The sequence below is a fragment of the Neltuma alba genome, unplaced genomic scaffold, assembly GCF_004799145.2.
Source record: "Neltuma alba isolate B1F8T4 unplaced genomic scaffold, ASM479914v2 tig00010772_pilon, whole genome shotgun sequence".
NCBI classification, from domain to species: Eukaryota; Viridiplantae; Streptophyta; class Magnoliopsida; order Fabales; family Fabaceae; genus Neltuma; species Neltuma alba.
Window position 1 is genome coordinate 119,391 of NW_021635594.1, and position 23,209 is coordinate 142,599.

Below are 23,209 nucleotides of genomic sequence, written 5' to 3' on the forward strand. Positions count from 1 at the left end.
CTTTCCTATGAATAGGATGTCATAAATTTGGCCGGTCAAAAAAACAAGGGTGTCATAAATTTGAAGCATTTAATGAAACAAATAAATGTATAAAAGGGACATAACTTTTATCACTTGATAGATAAGTAATTACAATATATATATATATATATATATATATATGGCTGACAGAATAAGTATGGCTTGAATAATAATATGATGAAATAACATGAATAGAGTTAATTAAATTTTCATATTAGATTGATTACATTGTGATTAAAAATACTTAAAAAGGGAGAAAAATGAGTAGGTATGTGTTGACTTTGACAAGTGCAAATAGGACAAGAATATTAATTAAAGGTGCAGTTCAGTGGTCTAGCTCAAATGGTGAAGTTAACATTAGGTCATACCACTTTCATATCACTCACCGGTTCCTTATATTAAGAAAGCTACACATAAACCACCCCCTAATAACTGCTATCCAATAAATCTACCCCATATTTAAGTTCTAAAATGCTTTTCTTTTTTGAAAAAAATTGAATTATAATCAAGAGAGTTTGTTAAGCTTAAAAATTAAAATAACCTTTACAAAGTCATTTATTTTATTATTGGCTATAGGAACACTCACATTTTTAAGTGAAAAAATTAATTTCTTTTAAAAAGTTAAAAGCATGTATTCATTCTAGTGCTTATAAGAAATAGTTACAATTTATTTACTAATAAAATTCTCAAATTAAGAATAGGACACAAATACATGTTTTTGTGAGGCATGAAATTAGGTATTGGACCTTGCTTGCATGATCAATCTCTGTCACCTACTTAAGGTATACATTTTTTATTATAAAAAAACATAGAAATGTAATTTATAATATATTTGAATTCTTATTTAACCGACAAAATAGTATTAATTGTTATTAAATATTACAAATATGTATAATTATACATAGACCATTTTAATTTGATTTTATTTTTGGTTGAATTTATAAAATTAGTGAATCTAAATCTATAACAATAAGCATTTTAATATTTTCAAAAAAAATTCAAGTGCGTATTTGATATTTATAGATTACAGAATTAATAGATATAATGATCATTTGGTCAAAATAAATATGATTTTTGCTAATCTTTATCCTAGGCAAAGTCAATCTAGTTATAGGACATCTTTTACCTTAAAAAGAATATAAATTAGCAAAATAAAAAAATAATAAAATAATCATTATGACTTAATACTGAAAAGGAAGTAATACTAATACATTATCAAGCCTGCCTCCCAACTAAAAATTTAGATAAATTCAAAAATATGTGGGTGAAAAAATATTAATGCATTTTGAGTTGAACACACGATACCTCGTCAGAAGAGTACCTTTTTTTTTAAAAAATTGTTTTGGCCCCAAGATTCATTAATGTTTATCTTCAATCTCGTCCTTGGTGCTGGCAAAAAGAAAATTAAAAAAAAAAAGCTTGTACTTGGTGATTTTATTATATTCTTATTCTTATTCTTATTCTAATGGAAGTTTCTCTCGTATGTACCTTAGTTTTTGTCCGACACATTGAATAATCACCGTCCCGCGTTGTTGAACAATTTATTTCCCTATTACCCTGAGAATGTGAAAAAATATCTAGTGTGTGATTAAATTTTAAGACTTATAACATTTCATTTGCTCAAATTAGAGTTTATGAGCTGAAGTTTAAGAAAATAAAAAGTTATTAGAGCATTAACATAATTTATATTTGGATAAAACTTGTTTGGATAGTATTAATAAAAAGCAAATTTTAATAAACATAAATTTTATAATATATGTTTATGCGCTTAATTCACTGAAAATAAAATTAAAAAACAATTTTTGGGAGTGAAAATTAAATAGAAATAGATTTATTTTTTTAAAAAAATATATAACAGAAGTAATGAAAAAAAAACATGTCCTATGCAGCAACAGACGAAATAAATAAACATAAGAAATAGAAGAGGAAAAAACACTTTGAGATGAAATAATGTAAATCCTCTGTTATTGCCTTTAAGATACTTTCCTAGCACAGAAGCAGCCCATATTTGCCTGTGCTGATTCGATCTGTATAACATAACCAATGTATTATGAAGAAATTAATTTAAATATTTTGTTGCATAATTTATCAACTTTGTATTGTAGCATTTAAAATTCAACAATGCACTTTATTATAATAAGTTTTCAAGTTTGAAGCTTAGCCTTTATTACTACTAATGGAAAATCCATATCATTAAGAGAAAAATAGAGTTGAAAAAAATAAATCTCCTTGCAAATCTAACTTTGTTAGATGCTTGTACATGCTTGTCGACCTATATATAAGAGTTATCACAAACGTTTGCTTTATTATAAATATAAAATCTTAATTTAGTTTATAAATAATTAATTTAAGTAATTTTATTTTCTAATTTTTACAAATTAGTTATTTAATTTTTATATTTAGGATGGAGAGTACTTCAACAGTAGATTATCAAAGCACTACATTACAATCCTAAACACTGAACAAGTCATGTATGTGACATATTGATAATCATGTTGTTTGCCTAATTAAATACGCGTTTAATCATCTTGAAAACAAAATCAATACTTAAAATATTTATAACAAAATAAAACTAACATTTTAAGGAAAAAAGAGTCATTCTTATTTAAATTAAATACTCATATGGTCCTTAATGTAACATTTAATTAACTAATTTGAGTACATTAAAGATGTTGGTTAAATTAATTAATTTGATATATTTTTTTTTGTAAAACACCCTAATTATCTTTCTTAATTCTCTTCTTTTATCTCTTATTTGATTATTATTGAGAAAATATCAATAGAGTTAATTTAAAAAATTGATAAATATACAAAATAAGTCTTATATATAAGGTTAATATTAACTCTCAAATTAAACATTATATTAAGGGTAATAAATAATTCATGCCTACTTTTCTTATTGAATAGATGTTTGCTTTGTGATAATAGCCTATAGAAAACAAAAGTGGAATTTGCTCTGATACTATTAAATTAATGCCTCCTATCTTTAATTAATCATAAAGGAAATAATTTGTTTGTGCTGGACCAATCTTTTCGCAGGTAGATGAAGCAGCATTGGTTGGAGACACAAAAATTAAAATAAGATTATTGTGAAAAAAATTAGTTAAAAGGCAAGAGCACCATAATTGCTTTTCTTAGAAGCCAAAAAAGCTGCTGAAAAGAGCTGGAAGAAAGAGAGATTGCAAAAGAAAATGAAAAATCTCACTAAAAATATAATATTTAGTGTTTCGCAATACTAATACATGGGGTCCGATTACAGAGGCACACAGCACAACAGCATCTGTGCTCATATGAACTTTCGTTTGGCGTTTTCTCTCTTTGGACTTCTTTTGACTTGTTTACTGTGCTGGGCTCTACTCATTCTGCTGCATTCGTTTCTGCTTCCTCTCTTTTCGCCTGTGTTTTCCTCTCTGAAGCTCTTGTCTTTGCAAATGCTTTCTATTCTGCTTCTAGATCCAGAAGAGGTTGGAAATTGTAGGGAAATCTAGCATTTGAAGGAGACCCATTAGTCGTCTTCTTCAATTGGAAGTGCAGAACCACGAGTCAAGTAAAACCCTAGATCTGCGATGCTTCATCTTCGCCCACGGCGGGATTCTACTCCCGCCACCACTCGGTGGCAGAACAAGGTACAATGTGTTTCCTTTTGGCTCTCCATGTGTTTGAGTAAAGTACCCAATGTGGGTTTGGGCATTTTGTGAACATTTTATTTTATTTTATTGTTTTACCCGGGAATGCAGTTTGACGAAAATTTGGAGCAATGGCCGCACCTCAATGAATTGGTTCACTGCTATACAACAGATTGGGTTAAGGATGAGAACAAGTATGGGCACTATGAGAGTGTGGGTCCGTTGTCGTTTCAGAATCAGATATATGAAGGCCCTGATACTGATATTGAGACTGGTATTGCTTTTTCCACAATGTAGTGGTTGCTATTGTTTTTGTTAACCTGATTATAATGAAAAGGCATTTAGGAATGTCCTCTTATTGGTACATTAATAATTGTAAAACGGTGTCCAGAACGATGGTGTATTCACTGTGTAACATGAATGGCATCTCGGTGGGTAATTACCTACTGGGAATGGTGTGCGTTTAGCTGTTATGCGGGTAAAGTTCTTACTTTAGTTCCATACACAGAAATGTGTCTTGCTGGTGCAAGGCGAGCCAAGGCCGAAGATATTACTGAAGATGACATTCCAAGTACGTCAGGAAGGCAGTTCATGGAAGCTGCGGATGCTGACACACAGCCTTCAGGTGTTCCCAAGGTTGTCATGGTTTAGCTCCTGCTATAATTCTGTTGAATAATTATGGCTCTGGACTACTTTAGACTTTGGGGCTCATCTTCTATTGAAATCAAAATCAACATTGACGGTGTTCATTTGATACTTGATATGCAGCACTTTGGTCAATCTCCCCTTCCAGCTTATGAGCCAGCATTTGATTGGGAAAATGAGAGGTCGTTGATACTTGGACAACGGATACCAGAAACTCCCATATCACAGTATGACAGGCTCACAAATGGAATATTTTCACAATGTTTTGGTTAACTTTTTCATGATCTGACCGATTTTTGTTTTGCCCCGTCTCTTTTGCTGTGCATCTCAGTGGAATGAAAATTTCAATAAAAGTCCAGTCTTTACAATTTCAAGTGGGATTAGTTGGTGAGTATTATTATGCTCTTGATATTGGTGGGATAACTAGATAAATTGCATGCTTATTGTACTGCTACAGTGCTACCTCGCAGTATTTCTTACGGAAAACAGATTCGAAGTTTCTAACTTATGCTCCGTCTTGTAGAGCCCTTTTATGGTACAATTAGCTTATACAATAGGGAGAGAAGAGAAAAATTGTCAGAAGACTTTTACTTTCGTGTCCTACCGACAGAAATGCAGGATGTAAGCTATGTTATACTTACCATTTCTAACTTCGTGTACAAATAATTTTCATAAAGTAAACTGGTTATTTTGATAGGGGGATGACCATTTTCTTTCTTACCATTTGCAGACCAAGAGTTCATATGGACGTCATGGGGTTTTCTATCTAGATGCTCCATCAGCATCAGTTTGTTTGCTAATCCAGTTGGAGAGACATGCTACAGAAGAAGGCGGGGTCACTTCATCTGTTTATTCACGAAAAGAATCAGTATGTGCTCACTCCTTTCTTCCCTGAGCACATTTGTTATTCTAGTCTTCTTATTTAGCCTGGACTTTTGAGCTGCTTTTCCTGTTTTTCTTGATTAGCGTGGACTTTAGTGCCCCCTTTGAATCAGCATGTTATGGATGCAGTAGAGCAAAGAAATAGGGAGAATACATTTTAAAAAAAAAAAAAGTCAACGACACTTAAAGTTCAATAATAATTCATTAGGAAGAATTTCGTAAATCTGGCAGTAGGCCTATTCATAGGCAGCCTGAACAACTTCAAGTGAACTTAAACATCAAATATCTGTAATGACTCAACAGCTAAAATGGTTGTGATAAAACACTATTGTGGGGGTAAGATTTACACTTATATGTCCTGATTTTCTGATAAACATACCTTTGATACATCATAAATTATAAATTATAAATTGATATAAGCTATTATACGTATTCTCTTCCTACACTAAACACTTCATTAACTACGTATTTTTTAATTCTTCACGAAGATAGAAAAAGAAGACTTGAGGTCTTGAACAGGGTAAGAAAAGTGTTAACTTGAAGTTGCATGGTTTATGTACTACTTCTTTTGCAAATTGTTGAATGATGAGATGTACTCTTTCCTGACGGCTGTTTTTAACAAAAGAAAAGGAAATAGGATAGCTTATGGAAGTTGCATTTAGACTTGAATAATTTCTTAGAAATAAATGATATCCACTGAATGGTGCCTTGCTGATTGAGGATGCCTGTGAATATTAGTTCTTGGGGATTCCCAGCTTTGGTACCCCGCATACAATGTTGTATCTTCTGAAAATTTGTTTTGGTTCTAACTTTCAATCCATATGGACAGGGTCACTTGACTGATAGAGAGAAGCAAAAATTGCAGGTGTGGTCTCAAATCATGCCTTACAAAGAGTCCTTCGCATGGGCCATGGTATCATTATTTGATAACAATGCTGGTGCAGCTTCGGTAGGGCCTGCTTCCCCAAGCAGCCCTCTTGCTCCAAGTGTTTCTGGTTCAAGTTCCCATGAAGGTGTTTTTGAGACTAGTGCAAAAATCTCTCTAGATGGAAAGCTGGGTTATTCGAGTGTAAATTCTGTCATGGTTGAGATTTCAAACTTAGACAAAGTCAAAGAAAGCTACACTGAGGAATCACTTCTGGTGAGTTGCCTATCACATGCTTCAGGTTTCATTGATGGAGACTTTGTTTCTACTCTAAGTGACGAAATTAATTACTAATTCTGGCTGAAGTTGGTCACTAAACGTTTGTTAATGAATTTGTAGAATTATATGAAGTATATTGTTTCTCTTGTCATTAGAAGACCTGTTCAATGCTCTATAATGATTAAATAATTATGTTGTAATACATTACTATAATGATTTCCTCTAATACTTTTTGGTTTCCTCTAAATTTCTCGTTTCGGTGATTGGTTTTTCTTAACAAATGTTTAGGACCCCAAACGTAAAGTGCATAAACCTGTTAAAGGTGTTTTGAGACTGGAAATAGAGAAGCACCAGATTTCCCAAGCTGAAATGGAAAACATGTCAGAAATTGGTACCAATGACTCTGTGGACCCAAGCGATCATATTGCAGAGTCTTCATCTGGAAAACACCCTAGTGATGGTTTTGATGATCCTCAGGGTAGTATCTCGAAATGGAATTCCCATGATGGGAAAGAAGCCTCTGGAAATGGAACAAATATACATGGGAATCCAGATTTTAATTCTGATGATGTAAGTATAGATGGATCTTGATCAAGTTGCAGTCTATAATTGCCTTAATATTGTGATAATTAGTTTTCTTCTGTACAGTTACAATCAAGTCTCTCAGGCGCATCATATTCTTGACTGAATTTCAGCCTGTGTCTTCTTTAGATTCTATACAAGGATAATTGTAGATATTGAGAGCACATGATCCAGATTATGATTCTATAGTGTTATTATGGTTTGTATCGTATATGAGTGAATAATGAGAACACAGTTGCTAATAGTAATCTGTAACTCTTCCTCACATAAAAGTGTTTTACATTGTGGAATTATGTAAAATCGGACAAATCATAGGCTAAAGTTCATTTCTCAAGGTAAAGTAAGATTTGCTGATGGAAATTCACACCCAAATGTATTTGTCTGCCATGCATACGGGAGTTGAGAGTCATGAATATGAAAATGCCACTTATTAGCCACTTGAGGGGCTCTTGAATCTTGGAAGTATATTTATTACTTGGCTAAGAAAGTGGTGCTTGATATGGCTTTTTAGCTGACATATCTGATATGATTTCATTTGGGTATGCCATGTTTTTTCTAATGCGCTCTATATGATTGACTTATAGTTCCATGCTTTTGACTTTCGCACTACAACGAGAAACGAGCCTTTTTTGCAACTGTTTCACTGTCTGTATGTGTATCCGTTGACTGTAAGTTTGGGTAGGAAGAAAAATTTGTTCATACGGGTTGAACTTAGAGAGGATGATGGTGATCTTCGTAAACAGCCATTGGAGGTAATGTTTTTCATTTTGTTTCTTAGTCTTGTTATTATGCCATATTTTCTTAGCTCTGATCTGACTTGTTTCTTGTGTGTGACTAATCTGCCCAGGCAATGTATCCTAGGGATCCTGGTGCTCCGCTACAGAAGTGGGCTCACACCCAAGTTGCTGCTGGGGCTAGAATGGCTTGTTACCATGATGAAATCAAACTTTCCCTCCCTGCTATGTGGACACCAACACACCACCTTTTATTTACTTTCTTTCATGTTGATCTGCAGACAAAATTAGAAGCTCCAAAACCAGTAAGTTTTATTATGCATCTTGCTTTACTGCTTGTTTCATTCATGAACTCTGTGGCATGATTTATTTACTCTGATGCTGTAATTGATTGCTGTGGTGAATCTTTTCTAGGTGGTGATTGGATATGCGGCACTTCCGTTATCTTCACATGCTCAGTATGTGGCTTACTTTTGATAATTCTGATCTTCTGCCCATGTTTAGACTTCAAAGTTTATTAATTTTTGCGGCCCCAAGTCTTGTTAATGGCGATTTAGTGAGTTTGTGGGTGGCATTATGGTGAAATAATGCATAATGCTGTATGAAGTTTGCGTCTTAAATGTTACCTCTGACTGATTTCAAAGATTTACATGATCTTATGCTCCTAACATTTTGTTGTGTTTTGGCCTAGTCGATCATAAACTGGAACTTGAGACACACACACACGTGAAAACACACTCTCATTTTTCGTAGTGTCACTGTCAATGTGAGTAAATGAGTCCACTTACCTTGATTTACTAAATCTGACTTTTATGTGTGAGTTCATTTGTTCCCTAATTGAAGCTCAACAAATGATATTTAAGAAAACTTGAGGTTGATTACCGGGAGAAGCTAAGTTCACTGATAAGAATTTTGAGTGCAAGACTGTGAAGTACCTAATTGTATATACTATGCGAAAGTTTTTCTTCTGATGTAACATATCGTCAATATATACTGCATTGATACAAATAGCATTTTCTATCATTATTATGCCTACCTTTCTGATTTTGGTTTCTCTCCAAAATTTAATATTTTCCCTATGATGCTCCTTGCATTTCCTCTTTCTTCTTCTAACAACAGAATATGATCAATTGGTTTTGACCTAAATTCTGCAATTGGCCATTTGTATAGTAGGATGTTTTTCTTAGGCCTCCAATACATAGGCTTTTAAGTTGGCATATGGAAACTGAACTTGTTGGGGTTTTATACAGGCTGCGATCTGAAATATCTCTATCAATTATGAAAGAGCTGATTCCCCATTATCTCCAGGATACAGGAAGGGTATGTCTATCATTTCAGTGTTGTGCTACCTTTATTACCTGACAATCATCATTCATGTCCTATGTGTTCGCCTTTTTGTCTCCCTCTCATTTTTGCTTGTTCCTGTCTTTGTTGGCGCTCTCTCTCTTTCTAGTTGCTCTGAATTACACTGGCTGGGATGTTGAAATAATGCTACTTTCTGTGTTTTTCTGGGACACGAGAAGATTTTTTTTGGCTCATATGCATCAACACACATATCATATATGCATCAATCAGTAGATTTCTTTCTGGAACCTTGCTGTCTATATTTCCAAAATTTTCTCATTATCAGTTGCTTCACACATTCCTGAGTCTTGTTTTGTCTGGTTCTTATTATGAAATTTGACCTTCATCTGATGTTGTGATTAGTGGCTATTTTATACTTTTTAAGTAGGCCTGTGGCTTTGGATTAGTTTCAATTGTTAAACTTGAATTTCAGTCATTGATCTTTTATTTTTTTTGGTTTTCTGATAGGAGAGATTGGATTATTTGGAAGATGGAAAAAATGTCTTCAAATTACGTTTAAGGCTTTGCTCATCTTTATACCCCGTCAATGAACGCATTAGGGATTTCTTTCTTGAATATGATAGACACACGCTTCGAACAAGCCCACCTTGGGGTTCTGAACTTCTGGAGGTATCATTCTTGTTTAGCTTTATTTTGTATTCATTTGTATCTTGTTTATTGATTATGTTGATTGTTCATTCCTGGATTAAATGATTCCATTCTTCTTACATTTCCCCCCACTTGATTTAGCAAATTAGTGTCGCTTTTTTTTTTTTTTTTTTTTTAAGTTGGGCCTGTTACCCGAGATGTTATAGTGTAGATATGCGGTCTATCACACTTTGAATTTGACATCAGTAAGATTATGAGTTTTCATGTTGTCTCAGCTTAATAGACTCGTATGATTTTAAAATCTTCCTGGCTTGGTCAATGTTTAGTTGGATGAATTTCAGAAATATGACCTTATCTATCTTAGCGTGCTGTACTAATGCCCGATCGGTTTAGGTGGGGATCAATTGGTACAATTATTCATCTGGTTTGTTTACAGGTCATTGATTTCTTCTTGGAAAAACGTCAGAATGTCCTGTATGCTCTGGTTTACAGAAGTTCTGCGATTTCCTGTTGAAAAAACACACTTAAAATGTGCAGTACGCCCTAGTTTATGGAAGTTCTGAATATGATCATCAAGCAAGAAAGAAATGAAATATTGATGTGGAAAAGTTTCAATGACTATATTACACTTCATATAAATCTTTTTAGAGGGTGGTTCGTATCCATGAGTTTGTGACTATCCTAATCATAAAAGAAATTTTCCTAACTAGATTGTGGGGCCCATGCTTAGCATGGAACTGTGAAGTAGCTTACATCATGCATGGCTTATGAATAGTGTGTCTTGCTATAAAATATATTGCTGATGCTGATTGATATATTGATTTTGTTTGCCAAGTGTATCCAATCCATCCCTTGTAATGAGAGAGAATTTGGTCCAATTAATTGTATGATCTAAAATAAAGACGTCTCATTATGAAAATTTGTTTCTTATATCATGAAACAATTATATATTGAAGGGAGAAAGAAGGATTTGCTATTTTGAAATGTGTATTAATAATATTAAAAATACGTAATTCATTTAAATTTCATAAATCAACGTGTCAAGTTGCAAAGATATTTTATATCGATCATTTTTTTTCATGTACCACCTTTTCCTTTCCTTCGTTCATTTTAAATATCCAAATATGTTGGAAAATCATCATTTGATCCTTCATTTCCTTTGCTTCTGTACTCATAAAAATACTCTTGAAGGGAAACTTTTGTTCATAGACTTGCTATGATAACGTTATCTATATACCTTGACTTTGATGATGGTTGTGTGGCTAGTTTTGATGGAGTTCCTTAGTGGACATGCAGAGGAGCCAGAAGGCTTGTGTTTATTGTTATCTATGTGTGTTCTTGTTTTATTGGTTTTCATGTTGTGCTCCTTTATTGTTTACTAACTGCATCTAGTGGAAGCTCTTTTATCTTAAAATATTAGATGTTATTTGGACGAGCAAGTTATGTGTAAACAAAGGAGGGCAGCTGGTATAGAGTTGTGGAAGAAAAGATGAAGATGAGGGAAAAGAGAGGCAAAAAGAGAGAGGAGAGGGAAACACAGGAAGAGAGAGTGAGCTATAGAGTGAATATGCACTGTTATTAGAGGTTCAACATAGGTTCTACAGTAGATGACTAATGGCTATATCCTAACTGACTTGTAACTACCTACTATACCTAACCCGTAAGTATTTATATTACACTGAGTTACCCCTAATAAGATATTTACGGCACAGATATCAGCAGCATTTTTGGAAGTTTGTGTTTTAGCAAACTCTTTTTTAAACTTTTGGGGAGGATATTTACGTTCTATATACATATGCTTACAGTTTACTAATCATTTTCAGCGCTAGCTGTTTATTTAATGTGCACCTAGTCTTTTAGATGTGTGGTGCGGTATCTGTTACTGGACGACCTGGTTGATATTTAGTTATTCTTGACTGCAGGCTATTAATAGCTTGAAGAATGTTGATTCCACTGCTTTACTTCAGTTTCTTCACCCAATTCTGAATATGCTGCTTCATCTCATAGGCAATGGTGGAGAAACACTCCAGGTTGACTTATTTACTGTTGTTACTCTTTCCCCTTTTAGTATTAGAATTGTACTTTGGGGTCCAGCTCTCTCTACCCTCTTTTCGTTTGCATCAGTGGCTTTCTACTTTTGCTACATTCACCTTTTCACTGGTGCTGCAGGTTGCAGCTTTCAGGGCCATGGTTAACATTGTTACCAGGTTTGTCTTTTTATTTTTTTCCTTTCCTTTTCCCCTCTGGGTTTTTTCGTTCCCTCTGAATCCTCACATGCACCTTCTTTAAGTAGATTGTTCATTTGGAATATAGATATTTTTACATTTCATATTTTGTGCCTAAGATAATACATGGCAACACATCTTTTCTTAGAGAAGTATGAAAAGCTTCAAAATGTGGTCTGCTTCTAATTGTTTCTTTTTATTTTTTAAGAAGAGAAACTTATCCGGAAAACATCCAGAGGGGATATTTTTGGAAGTCTAAATGTGTTGTCTTCGTAATTCCTTGGAGTTGCCCGTAGCAAGACTAGCTACTGATTCTTGCATACTCATGCTAAATTGCTAACCTGTCATACTCTTCCATCATTTGAGAACTGGTCAAGTTGGGGGAATCTGTTTCTTCTGTGTTGTTTTGGGCATAGCCCTGACTGGGGAGTCCTGCATGCCACATGTACTTCGTCAAAGCCATCTTGGCATGATATGATTTTAGTCAATCGTTTGCTTTTTTTTTTTGTATTTCCAACTACATTTCATTTATTTGCTTCCCATCAAAACAAGAAAATGAAAAGACAATATAAGCACTGGATTTAGGAGAATGATGATGACTAATGAGTGCTTGGACGTTACTTGATTGGTTGGCTGGCAGTGTAATATGTATAAGCGTATTTTGCAGGGTGCAGCAGGAGTCAGTTGACGATGCTGAAAGAAATCATTTTTTAGTCAATTATGTTGATTATGCGTTTGATGACTTTGGTGGTCGTCAACCACCAGTATATCCTGGATTATCTACTGTTTGGGGAAGCTTGGCGCGAAGCAAGGTATTGTGCATTCTTTCTCATTTTGAAATTTCTATATTATTGACATACTGTGATGTAAATGTTGTATCAATTTCGTAGTCATGATATAGTATAAATAATCAAGGATTGTAATAATTAAAATAATAGTCAATACATTGACTTTTCCTCTATTTTACTCTCGTTACAAAGATCTCTTTTTCTATTTTGAAAATCTACATGAACTTATTTATTTAGTAGATGTTGGTTAAGAGAATATCATGTATGAACTTATTTAGTTTTTATAATCTCTTAGGAATATTCGTAATGGTGTTAATAGGTTGAACTATAATGTTGGTTTCCAAAATAGAAGAGAAGCCTCTATGATTAAGGTGAAACTGAAAGGAAATAAGGAATTGCACTCTTAAAATAGCTAAGGTCTCTGTGATATTGTATCAAAAGTAGAAGGGAATTGGTGTCCAAAATAGAAGAGAGGCCTTTATGATTAAGGTGAAACTGAAAGGAAATAAGGGAATTGTACTCTTGAAATAGCTAGGGTCTGTAATGCAAACGCATTCATGACATGGTATCAATTTTGAATACTCAAGAATTCAGATTTTCCTTAAAAACTACCAGGCTGATTATTAGGTGGTTAATTAGTTGATTGCTAGAGTCAAGGTACTGAGTTGTTATACAGGAATATTTGGGAGCTATTGTGTTTGCCTCTTAGTGTTATAAAATAAAGGTGAAGTTAATGGTTGAAAACTAAAGCCTCCAAACTTTTTCATATTGCTCTCTTCCTTTCAACTCTAGCATCACTTTATTGAAATCAGTGTTGACTAATTTAAAAGAATTTTACTGTATGCTATTGAATCTTGAATTTTAATTTATTCTTGTATGTCATTGCTAGAATGCATTGAGTGCTCAAGGCATGTAATAGTGACCAAAATCATTTTTGTTGGCGTGCTTATTTCACATGTATTCCTTAGTTCTCTGTTCCAGCTTCTTAATTGAAAGAGTCAATTGTGCAGGCTAAAGGGTACCGTGTTGGACCTGTATATGATGATGTTTTGGCCATGGCATGGTTCTTCCTTGAACTTATTGTTAAATCTATGGCATTGGAGAAGGCTCGTCTCTTCTATCACAGTCTTCCAATAGGTACTTCCTATAAAGGAAATGGACAGCCTTAGTTAAATATTTAATTCTCCATATCTTGTTACTTTGATTTGAATTATGTTATTATCTCTTGTACCTTCGTCTAACAATTGCACAAAGGTAGGGTTCTTATCCTCTTTTCTCGTATATATGCATTAGAATGCTTAATAAACTATTTTCTTTCCTTCAGTATGTGCTCTTTGTCAAATGTTAGATATTTTAATGCTTGTTTAGAAACCCTCATGAGCACTTAAAGAAGCACTGTTACGCAACGTGAGATAAAAGCCTTCTCTTATACTTATATCTCCTGGATCTGAGCCAGGACTGCTTATTAAAGTGCTGTAACCCTTTTTGGATCCTGAGTACCTTTTGGGGTAGTTATAAGGAGGATTGATGTGCAAGATATGGACCTCCACTATTGATTTGGCAGATAAATATCATATTCTATTGGGCTCGTGTGACTTAATAAATCATATTGTTTCTTTCTAATTAATGTGTGTTTTTGTTTATGTCACTTGTGTGAACTTAGCCTATGTTCTGAAGTTTGAACCCCAAAGGTCTATTTGTATCAGTTCCACTCCCGTTTTGGTTGTAATGCAATAAATACTAAATCCTAACATTGGGTGAACTTATTTGGTAATATAGAACTCTGTCCTTTTATATTATTTTTTCCTTTTCTTGGTGATCGTTAATGTGAAAAATTCGAAAATATTTTATATTCCAACAAATATTTTATGTTATTTAAACTTAATGTTAATAACATCAACTTGTAGCACGGCTTTGCTTTCATTTTTTTTTTTTTTAATTTTATTGGCTATAACATGAATTTTGTTCTCACAGTGTTTCCTTTATGTTCATAAGGTGAAGATATCCCGCCTATGCAGTTGAAAGAAGGTGTATTCAGATGTATAATGCAGTTGTATGATTGTCTTCTGACCGAGGTGCATGAACGCTGTAAGAAGGGGCTAAGCCTGGCAAAGCGCTTGAACAGTAGTTTGGCATTCTTTTGTTATGATCTTTTGTCCATTATTGAGCCTCGGCAAGTTTTCGAGTTGGTATGCTTTATGCTAAATTCTATATCCATCCCCTTTTGGTGTGGCTATTATATTAGTGTAGTCATATTTTGTTCATGTATGACTTCTACTCTCTTTGAACCTTAGATGAGTAACCTTTGTATAGATGGGCTTTGTTTTTGACATATTACAACACAGGCTTATAACACTGGATTACCTTGGTATTGAAAGCTAGAAAAAAAGTTTTATCACATAACAGTCGTTATGTTAAGACTTGTGAGCATGCACTGTATGAGTAATTAATACCTTTATGAGTATTTATGTTGACAAGTTGTTTTACTCTCAATCAGCCTTGCATGATGGAGACGCCTATGAAGTAATCATAAAGTATGATAAAATAACGTATCCTCATTCACATTCAGATGTTATTGCACCTTTTCCCTGCACACTAATTTATCATCCTTGGACATCTGTGAAATATTTGATATGAATATGGAATAACTGCAACAGTTTTTTTCACGCTTTATGTAAATGTTGTATAATATATGATTGGTTATTGTGGAAAAATGTTATAGCACGTACCATGAGCCTATTTCATCATTAGTATCCCGTTGGTATTTTAACTCTGCATGTAAACTGAGACAACTCTTTCGCTACTCTGCCTTATCTCGGCTTGGCATGATTGAAGCAGTCTGCCAGTTCTACTCGGCAAAGGTCAATTCCTAAAGATGAGTTCTGTGCTATAGATTGAAGCTAACAATTGGCACCAAATAAGCTACTCCTATAAGTGGATCTAGTAAACTTTCTTTATTGTGAAGTAAAATTGAATGTTTGTATACTTATGAAGACAAAAGTAATGGTTTAAGAAGCATTACTTAAAGTAATGGAAAGTGTAGTCATGTTTTGGTGTCCCCCACCCCCAAATTTTCCTATTCTGTGATTCTCTAGACTTAGCGCAATGTTTTTTGTCCATTGCAGGTATCTCTGTATCTTGATAAATTCTCTGGAGTATGCCTTTCTGTTCTTCATGAGTGCAAGCTCACATTTCTACAAATTGTATGTGACCATGATCTTTTTGTGGAAATGCCTGGGAGAGACCCTTCAGATAGGTACTTCATTGGAAATTTGAGTATTCTCGTATCTAATGCAGTCAACCGTGGCACCTGTGTGGACTTTCTCATAAATTTGTGCTGTGACTTTTTTGGCTCAGTTTTTGAACTATGTATCCGTTGTGTGCTCCTCTCAGTCTTAGGTAGTCATGATTGCAGTACTTGGAATCTTGTCTGATTGTATGCTGCTGTTTCTCAATGCTGTCAAAATCCTTTGAAATTAAGATGCATTTTAGGGACTAGGTGGTCGAAGCCCAACAATAATTCTGAGCCTAGAGTAATGTCTCGATTAGGATGTTGTCAAATCTGTGAATGGTTAAATCTGTATGAACTTGGGTAAATTGTATATATGAATAAGGCGACTGGCATATTTGACTCATTCTCTTTTCCTTTTTCTAGGAACTACCTTTCATCTGTCTTAATACAAGAACTGTTTCTTACCTGGGATCATGAAGATTTATCTCTACGTGCAAAGGTCAGTTAAACTATCAGAATAGTTGGAGTAATATCCATTTGCTTTTGCGCTCAAAACAGTTATGTATATTTTGGTTCTTTACTTTCCTTCTTAATTGACATCAAATGAACTGTTCTTTCATATTGTTTTTGTTAGAATTTATCACCCTTGTGTATGCATCTATAGGCAGCAAGAATCCTGGTGGTGCTCTTGTGCAAGCATGAATTTGATGTCAGATACCAAAAGCCTGAAGATAAATTGTATATTGCTCAGTTATACTTCCCTCTTATTGGACAGGTATTTAAATTATTTTTAATTTAATTTGCGTGGGCCAGAACGTCCTTTGTCTTAATTGAAATCTCTCGAGTTTTGCATTTCCGAATTCAATCAGGAGAATTATAATTCTTTCCTCTGAATTCTTTATCTTAACTCTATTGTCTGAACTAATCCAAACGTTACTGCTCTACCAAAGTTTGGGTCAGCATGGCCAGAGATGCCAATAAGCTGCCAAAAAGTGGAAACTATGATGTTATGAAATTAAATCATGTGATAAATTATGTTATCAAAAGTATATATAAAATCATGTCACTCTTGTATTTTGGTTTCTAGACTTTAATTTTTTATAACTTTTTTTGTTTTGTTTTGTTGGTCTTGACAGATACTAGATGAAATGCCAGTCTACTACAACCTTAGTTCAATTGAAAAACGTGAAGTTTTGATTGTAATTTTGCAAATTGTTCGCAACCTTGATGATGACTCCCTTGTTAAAGCGTGGCAGCAAAGCATTGCCAGAACTAGATTGTTCTTCAAGCTTCTGGAGGAATGCTTACTTCTTTTTGAGGTTACACTTTATGAACTCTTATACATATTTAATGATACAGACTATTGATTTATGCCCCTATTTTCTTTTCTGGATAGAATCATATTTCTGTCATTATTTTTCTTTTAACACTTACTATTTTGCAGCACAAAAAACCTGCTGATGGTATGCTACTAGGCTCCAGTTCTCGCAACCCCGTGGGGGAAGCACCTGCTTCTCCTAAGTACTCTGATAGACTTTCTCCTGCAATTAACAACTATTTGTCTGAGGCTTCAAGACAGGAAGTAAGAGTGAGTCTACTGCTGCTTGGCTAGTATTAACTCTTGAAATGCTGACAAAGTTATCCTGTATAATCTGTGTCTTGTACTTTATTGCTTGATTTGAAGCTCTTATTATTCTTGTCTTGTTTAGTATGTTTAGCTTGGGCAATAACATTTCCTGTGTTGCTGTCTTAAATTTTTGTACTGCAGCCTCAGGGAACTCCTGATAATGGATATTTATGGCAGAGAGTGAATTCCCAGTTAAGTTCCCCCAGCCAGCCATACTCCTTAAGAGAAGCTCTTGCTCAGGCACAATCTTCTAGGATTGGAGCTTCTGCTCAAGCACTTAGAGAATCTTTGCACCCACTTTTGAGGCAGAAATTGGTACTCTTACTTCATTGACTCAAGTGTAATTTTTGACATTTTGTTCTTATCTATGCTGGAATTTGCAAAAGGAAAAGGATGTCACGTGGTGGTTAATCTTTTACACTTAATGAATGTAGTAAACTTCCATTTGTGGTCCTTGGTTTATGTTTTCACTTGTATTGGATTGCTCATACATCCCTCCCCTCTCCTGCAGGAACTCTGGGAGGAAAATTTGAGTGCTTCTGTTAGTCTTCAGGTTCTGGAAGCGGCTGAGAAGTTTTCAAAAATGGCAGCATCCCACAAAATTGCTACTGACTATGGAAAACTTGATTGCATCACAGCTATATTCATGAGCCTTTTATCCCGAAATCAATCACTGGCTTTCTGGAAAGCTTTCTTTGCTGTTTTCAACAGTATGTTTGATTTACATGGGGCAACTCTGATGGCAAGGGAAAATGATCGTTTTCTGAAGCAAGTTACTTTCCATCTACTTAGGCTTGCAGTTTTTCGAAATGAAAACATCAGGAATAGGGCAGTTGTTGGACTCCAGATACTTGTGAGGGTATGTTTTCTGACTTTGAAGGACTGTTACATTTTTGTTGGTTTATTTCACACTGATTTATACTTTGTAATGTCTCTTTCCAACTTGTACAGAGTTCATTTCATTACTTTATGCAAACAGCAAGGTTGAGGGTCATGTTGATTATCACATTATCAGAGCTAATGTCTGATGTGCAAGTTACTCAGATGAGGTCTGATGGAAGTCTAGAAGAGAGTGGTGAGGCACGGAGACTGAGAAAATCTCTAGGTGAAATGGCAGATGAAACTAAAAGTGTTAGCCTGTTGATGGAGTGCGGGCTACCTGAGAGTGCTCTTGTGGCCATACCTGAAAAATTTGCGGAGAGCAAGTGGTCATGGTCAGAAGTGAAATATCTCTCTGAATGTCTTCTTTTGGCTCTTGATGCTAGCTTGGAGCATGCATTATTGGTAAGTAGTTTGTGCAACATCTTTGGCCCGCATCATAGTGAGATCATGTTCACAATTTATGCAATTCTCTATCTGGACTTGGCTGTTATGTTCTAATGTTTGGTAGATTTACTAATTGAATCTCTGATTCAACTTCTTTCCTAATCTTTATGGAATGGATATTGCTTGCATTGTTTATTTTTGCAGAATCGAATGATTGTTGTGGAGATTCTTTCTGTTCTTGTGTTTATTAAACCTGACTAATCCGTGAACTGAAAGAATCTTGGGTTCTGATTAGTACAACTCGTTTGTGGCTTCATTTTAGAAATAATCTACTTTTTTCCAGGCCCCTGTGATGACTATGGATAGATATGCTGCTTCGGAAAGCTTCTACAAACTTGCTATGGCCTTTGCCCCTGTGCCTGATCTTCACATAATGTGGTTACTGCATCTATGTGATGCACATCAGGAAATGCAGTCTTGGGCTGAAGCTGCTCAGTGTGCTGTAGCTGTTGCTGGTGTTGTAATGCAGGTAAACACTTGTTTATTATTGCATACATGTTGCAGCATTAAAATTTTTGGAGGCAGCATAAAATAGTGTTGCAATATTTCAGTGTTTTTTTTAGGGCTCAGGTATATTCTATGTCAATGTGCTTTTCCAACATAAAAGATCATATGTTTTTGGCTGATGATTAATTTTTAAGGTTCAAGTCATTCTTCTTTGTGTATGTTCTTTTTTCCCCTTAAGTGGTTGTTAGCTGATGGTTCCAACAATTAATATTAAACTCTTAGAGAATTTGAAGGTTCTACATGCCTCTTTCTATATCTCTATTTCTTAAAGCTTGCAGAAATGTTATTTTAGTCACAGCTATCAGCCAAGTGGCAAGCAGTACGTTTCAGTATGGCCTGCTAACTAAAAGAACTTTTGTTTAACTCTGCTTTTCCAAGTCAATGGATATCTATCTTTCCTATTATATGATTGTATATTTATCTAGTACTACAAGCCTTTTTCGGTTATTTGCTGATCAAATTTCATGCAGGCCCTTGTTGCCAGAAATGATGGTGTTTGGAGCAAAGACCATGTGGCTGCTTTACGGAAAATATGTCCCATGGTTAGCAGTGAAATCACTTCTGAGGCGTCTGCTGCTGAGGTAGAGGGCTATGGTGCTTCAAAACTGACTGTTGACTCTGCAGTAAAGTACCTGCAGCTTGCTAACAAGCTTTTCTCACAAGCTGAGCTTTTTCACTTTTGCGCAAGCATTCTGGAACTTGTAATCCCGGTTTACAAAAGCAGGAGAGCTTATGGACAGCTTGCTAAATGTCACACAATGCTTACCAATATCTATGAGTCAATACTTGAACAGGAATCTAGTCCAATTCCTTTCACTGATGCAACATACTATAGGGTTGGATTCTATGGAGATAGGTTTGGAAAACTTGACAAAAATGAGTATGTGTATCGTGAGCCACGGGATGTGCGACTAGGTGACATAATGGAGAAACTTAGTCACATATACGAGACTAGAATGGATGGCAATCACACTTTGCACATTATTCCAGATTCTAGACAGGTGAAGGCAGAAGAATTACAGCCAGGAGTCTGCTACCTGCAGATTACTGCAGTTGATCCAGTCATGGAAGATGAGGATTTGGGAAGCAGGAGGGAGAGAATCTTTTCTCTTTCTACTGGAAGTGTCCGGGCACGAGTATTTGACCGCTTCTTGTTTGATACCCCATTCACAAAAAATGGCAAGACTCAAGGTGGATTAGAAGACCAGTGGAAGAGACGCACTGTCCTTCAGACCGAGGGATCTTTCCCTGCTTTGGTAAATAGGTTAGTGGTAATCAAATCTGAATCTCTAGAGTTTTCCCCAGTAGAGAATGCAATTGGAATGATTGAAACAAGGACAGCGGCATTAAGAAATGAACTCGAAGAACCTCGGAGTTCTGAAGGGGATCAACTCCCACGACTTCAAAGTCTGCAGAGAATCCTTCAAGGCAGTGTTGCAGTACAAGTACGTTGCAGCATTAATTCTTATTCTTTTCTAGGAGTAACTTAGGCGCTCACGTTTACAATTCCAAGATCAAATTGTTAGTTTGCTATAAACATGTACATTGATACTCAAGTTTTAATCCTGCTATGACTTCGCACACGGCTGACTGATGCTGCATATGTGCAGGTGAACAGTGGAGTCCTGAGTGTCTGCACGGCCTTCTTATCTGGTGAGCCTGCAACAAGGTTGCGATCCCAGGAACTGCAGCAACTCATTGCTGCCCTTCTCGAGTTCATGGCCGTGTGCAAGCGAGCTATCCGGGTACACTTCAGATTGATTGGGGAGGAAGATCAGGATTTCCACACGCAGCTCGTGAATGGATTCCAGTCCCTGACTGCAGAATTATCACATTACATCCCTGCCATCCTCTCAGAGCTTTGACAACCTCAACTGGGTGCATTATTGTTTTCTTCTTCTATCTTATAGCCTTGATTTCATAACGTGTTCATATCAATCTTATTGTTTCCTCTTTTGTCCCTCAATTCTTGTTGCTAATGTTTAATCCCCGCATCAGGGTTCGTATGTTTAGGAATATGCGAGCCACCCAATTCTGAAAAACCAATCATCTCATTTGTGTATGATGTCTTGGTTTTCTTACTCATTTGGTTTTGGGTGCGGGTTAATTTTCACATGTTCCTGTATAAAATATTATTTCAAGCGATTTAGCTATCTCTCATCTGGCTCGTATAGGTTCTCACGAGTCTTGAATCCACATCAATTGGAATACCATGAAGATATGGGTATCAAACCTAATATAATCTACCTAAATTTGTTAACTGGAAAATCTAAAAATTACTGAAAAAAACCTTTAAAATTAGAAATAGGGATAAGGTGTTTAAATATTTTGAAAGTATTAATAACGAAAGATTTTCTTTGGCTCTTATATGTTTTGAAAATTTATTTTCATAGAAAAAATGCACTGATTATTATTTATTGTTAAATTTGACTATTAAATTATGTGATTTGATCAGTGTTTTTAAAGGCTAAACTCAACAAAGAACTAATGGTTCAGGGTAAAAATGTTATGAAATAAAACTTTTATGACATATAAGAGGCCCAAAAAAAAAAAAATTCAGGTGCTGGGTGCTTTTATGTGCGTACTTTTGGATTCCGTTTAGTACAAAGTATTGAAAATAAATGATAAGGATTGAAATTGAGATTTAGAATTAAAGAGTGTTTGGTATGAGTATTGCTTGATATATGGGATTAAACAAATCTATGTATGTAGGATTGGAAAATATTGTGAGAGGAAGTAGTATTTCCCAATCCCATTTTTAAAGATTTACCTAATTCTATGTAACAAGTAATATTTCATGCTAGCCACTCTTTTAATAGATTTTCTAAATCCCAATTCTAATCTCTATCTTTTATTTTCAATACTCTGTATCAAATGGAACTTGGGGTATTTGAACACATTATTTTTTACAAATATAACAATTTGAAACAAAACATTTAGTAATCCTTACTTCAACAATGTAACGATATATTGAAATTACAGTCTTGTGGACGCTATATTAGTTATATTTTTAACCTCAAAATAGTTCCAAGTGTGTTTTTCTCTTTTTTGATAAGAAGGCCATGGCGAAAAACCGTGCAAAAGAGATGGGCAATGAGACTTCAAAATTTAAAATGTTCCTACCCATCAGAAATCTAAAATTAGTCCATATAAGGATTATATTAACACAGTCGAAGGCAACTATAAAATTCTAATTTCTTTAATCCTCTTCCAGCTCCTATCCATTAACACCCTTGTTTAATCAGATATTTCAACCTCGTAATTTTAACTGACCAATCAATCTTCAAGATACCGAGCTCAACCTCGAAGCAACACTCAGCCGAAACTGAACCAAAGTGACGAAGAACTAAGATTAATGTATTTTATTTTTATTTAAAACTTCACAGAAGGATTTGTTTGCCAATATTTTTCATATTTGCCCACAAAATTAGAACTTTTGCAGGACCTCTTAGCAATGGATTTTTATATTTACTCCTAAATGTCGATTTCTGCAGAAAAATAATTTATCTTAATGACCCATATTGTTAATAATTTTATTAATTAGATGCCACATGATGGTTATTAACCTTTAATTTACTTAATTAAGTTGTCGGATGTTACATAGATGGACTAATTATGTATTTATCATAGGATTTGATTTGATCTTAAATATGAAGTAAAATGTTTGTGAATGAATACATAACCCTAATTTTTCCTTAAAAATTTATTAGCATATAGGTCCCAAAAATTTATTATTATGCTGTGTCCCCTTATGCTTTTAATACAATTGCAAAATCCATATTTTATATGGTTTTATTATATTTTCGATTCTCAAAATTCACAATCATCCTTGTTGCATCTTTACTGCAATCCCCTTATTTTTTTTTTACTCGTAAGGCTTGTGAAGCCTAACACTAATAAGAATTTGACTATTTTGC

The 23,209-nt window shown here is 34.6% G+C and overlaps 1 protein-coding gene across 2 annotated transcripts; it reads left to right on the plus strand.

Annotated features, from left to right (window-relative positions):
• Positions 1-3,281: 3,281 nt before the first annotated feature.
• LOC114758902 (guanine nucleotide exchange factor SPIKE 1) lies at positions 3,282-21,446 on the plus strand. Of its 2 annotated transcripts, none has more exons than XM_028948006.1 (30): positions 3,282-3,647; positions 3,759-3,921; positions 4,156-4,283; positions 4,416-4,519; positions 4,624-4,679; positions 4,816-4,913; positions 5,023-5,160; positions 6,004-6,315; positions 6,607-6,888; positions 7,485-7,652; positions 7,748-7,939; positions 8,049-8,092; positions 8,885-8,954; positions 9,447-9,608; positions 11,510-11,617; positions 11,757-11,794; positions 12,480-12,624; positions 13,611-13,737; positions 14,596-14,789; positions 15,726-15,856; positions 16,256-16,331; positions 16,497-16,607; positions 16,969-17,151; positions 17,277-17,420; positions 17,601-17,774; positions 17,971-18,318; positions 18,411-18,743; positions 19,069-19,254; positions 19,763-20,737; positions 20,903-21,446. In XM_028948006.1, exons 1-30 carry the CDS (start codon positions 3,588-3,590, stop codon positions 21,155-21,157), a joined length of 5,505 nt encoding a protein of 1,834 aa, XP_028803839.1. In that variant the 5' UTR covers positions 3,282-3,587; the 3' UTR covers positions 21,158-21,446. The 2 variants fall into 2 exon arrangements, with proteins under 2 accessions (XP_028803839.1, XP_028803840.1); XM_028948007.1 differs by having other exon boundaries at positions 17,277-17,414.
• The last annotated feature ends 1,763 nt before the right edge of the window (positions 21,447-23,209 follow it).

Bases quoted from the DNA above. Each gene is read 5' to 3' on its own strand.
- LOC114758902 (XM_028948006.1), top strand. From the start codon at position 3,588: ATGCTTCATCTTCGCCCACGGCGGGATTCTACTCCCGCCACCACTCGG. The intron at 5,161-6,003 runs GTATGTGCTCAC...CCATATGGACAG, and splicing joins TTTATTCACGAAAAGAATCA to GGTCACTTGACTGATAGAGA. The intron at 17,775-17,970 runs GTACTCTTACTT...CCTCTCCTGCAG, and splicing joins CACTTTTGAGGCAGAAATTG to GAACTCTGGGAGGAAAATTT.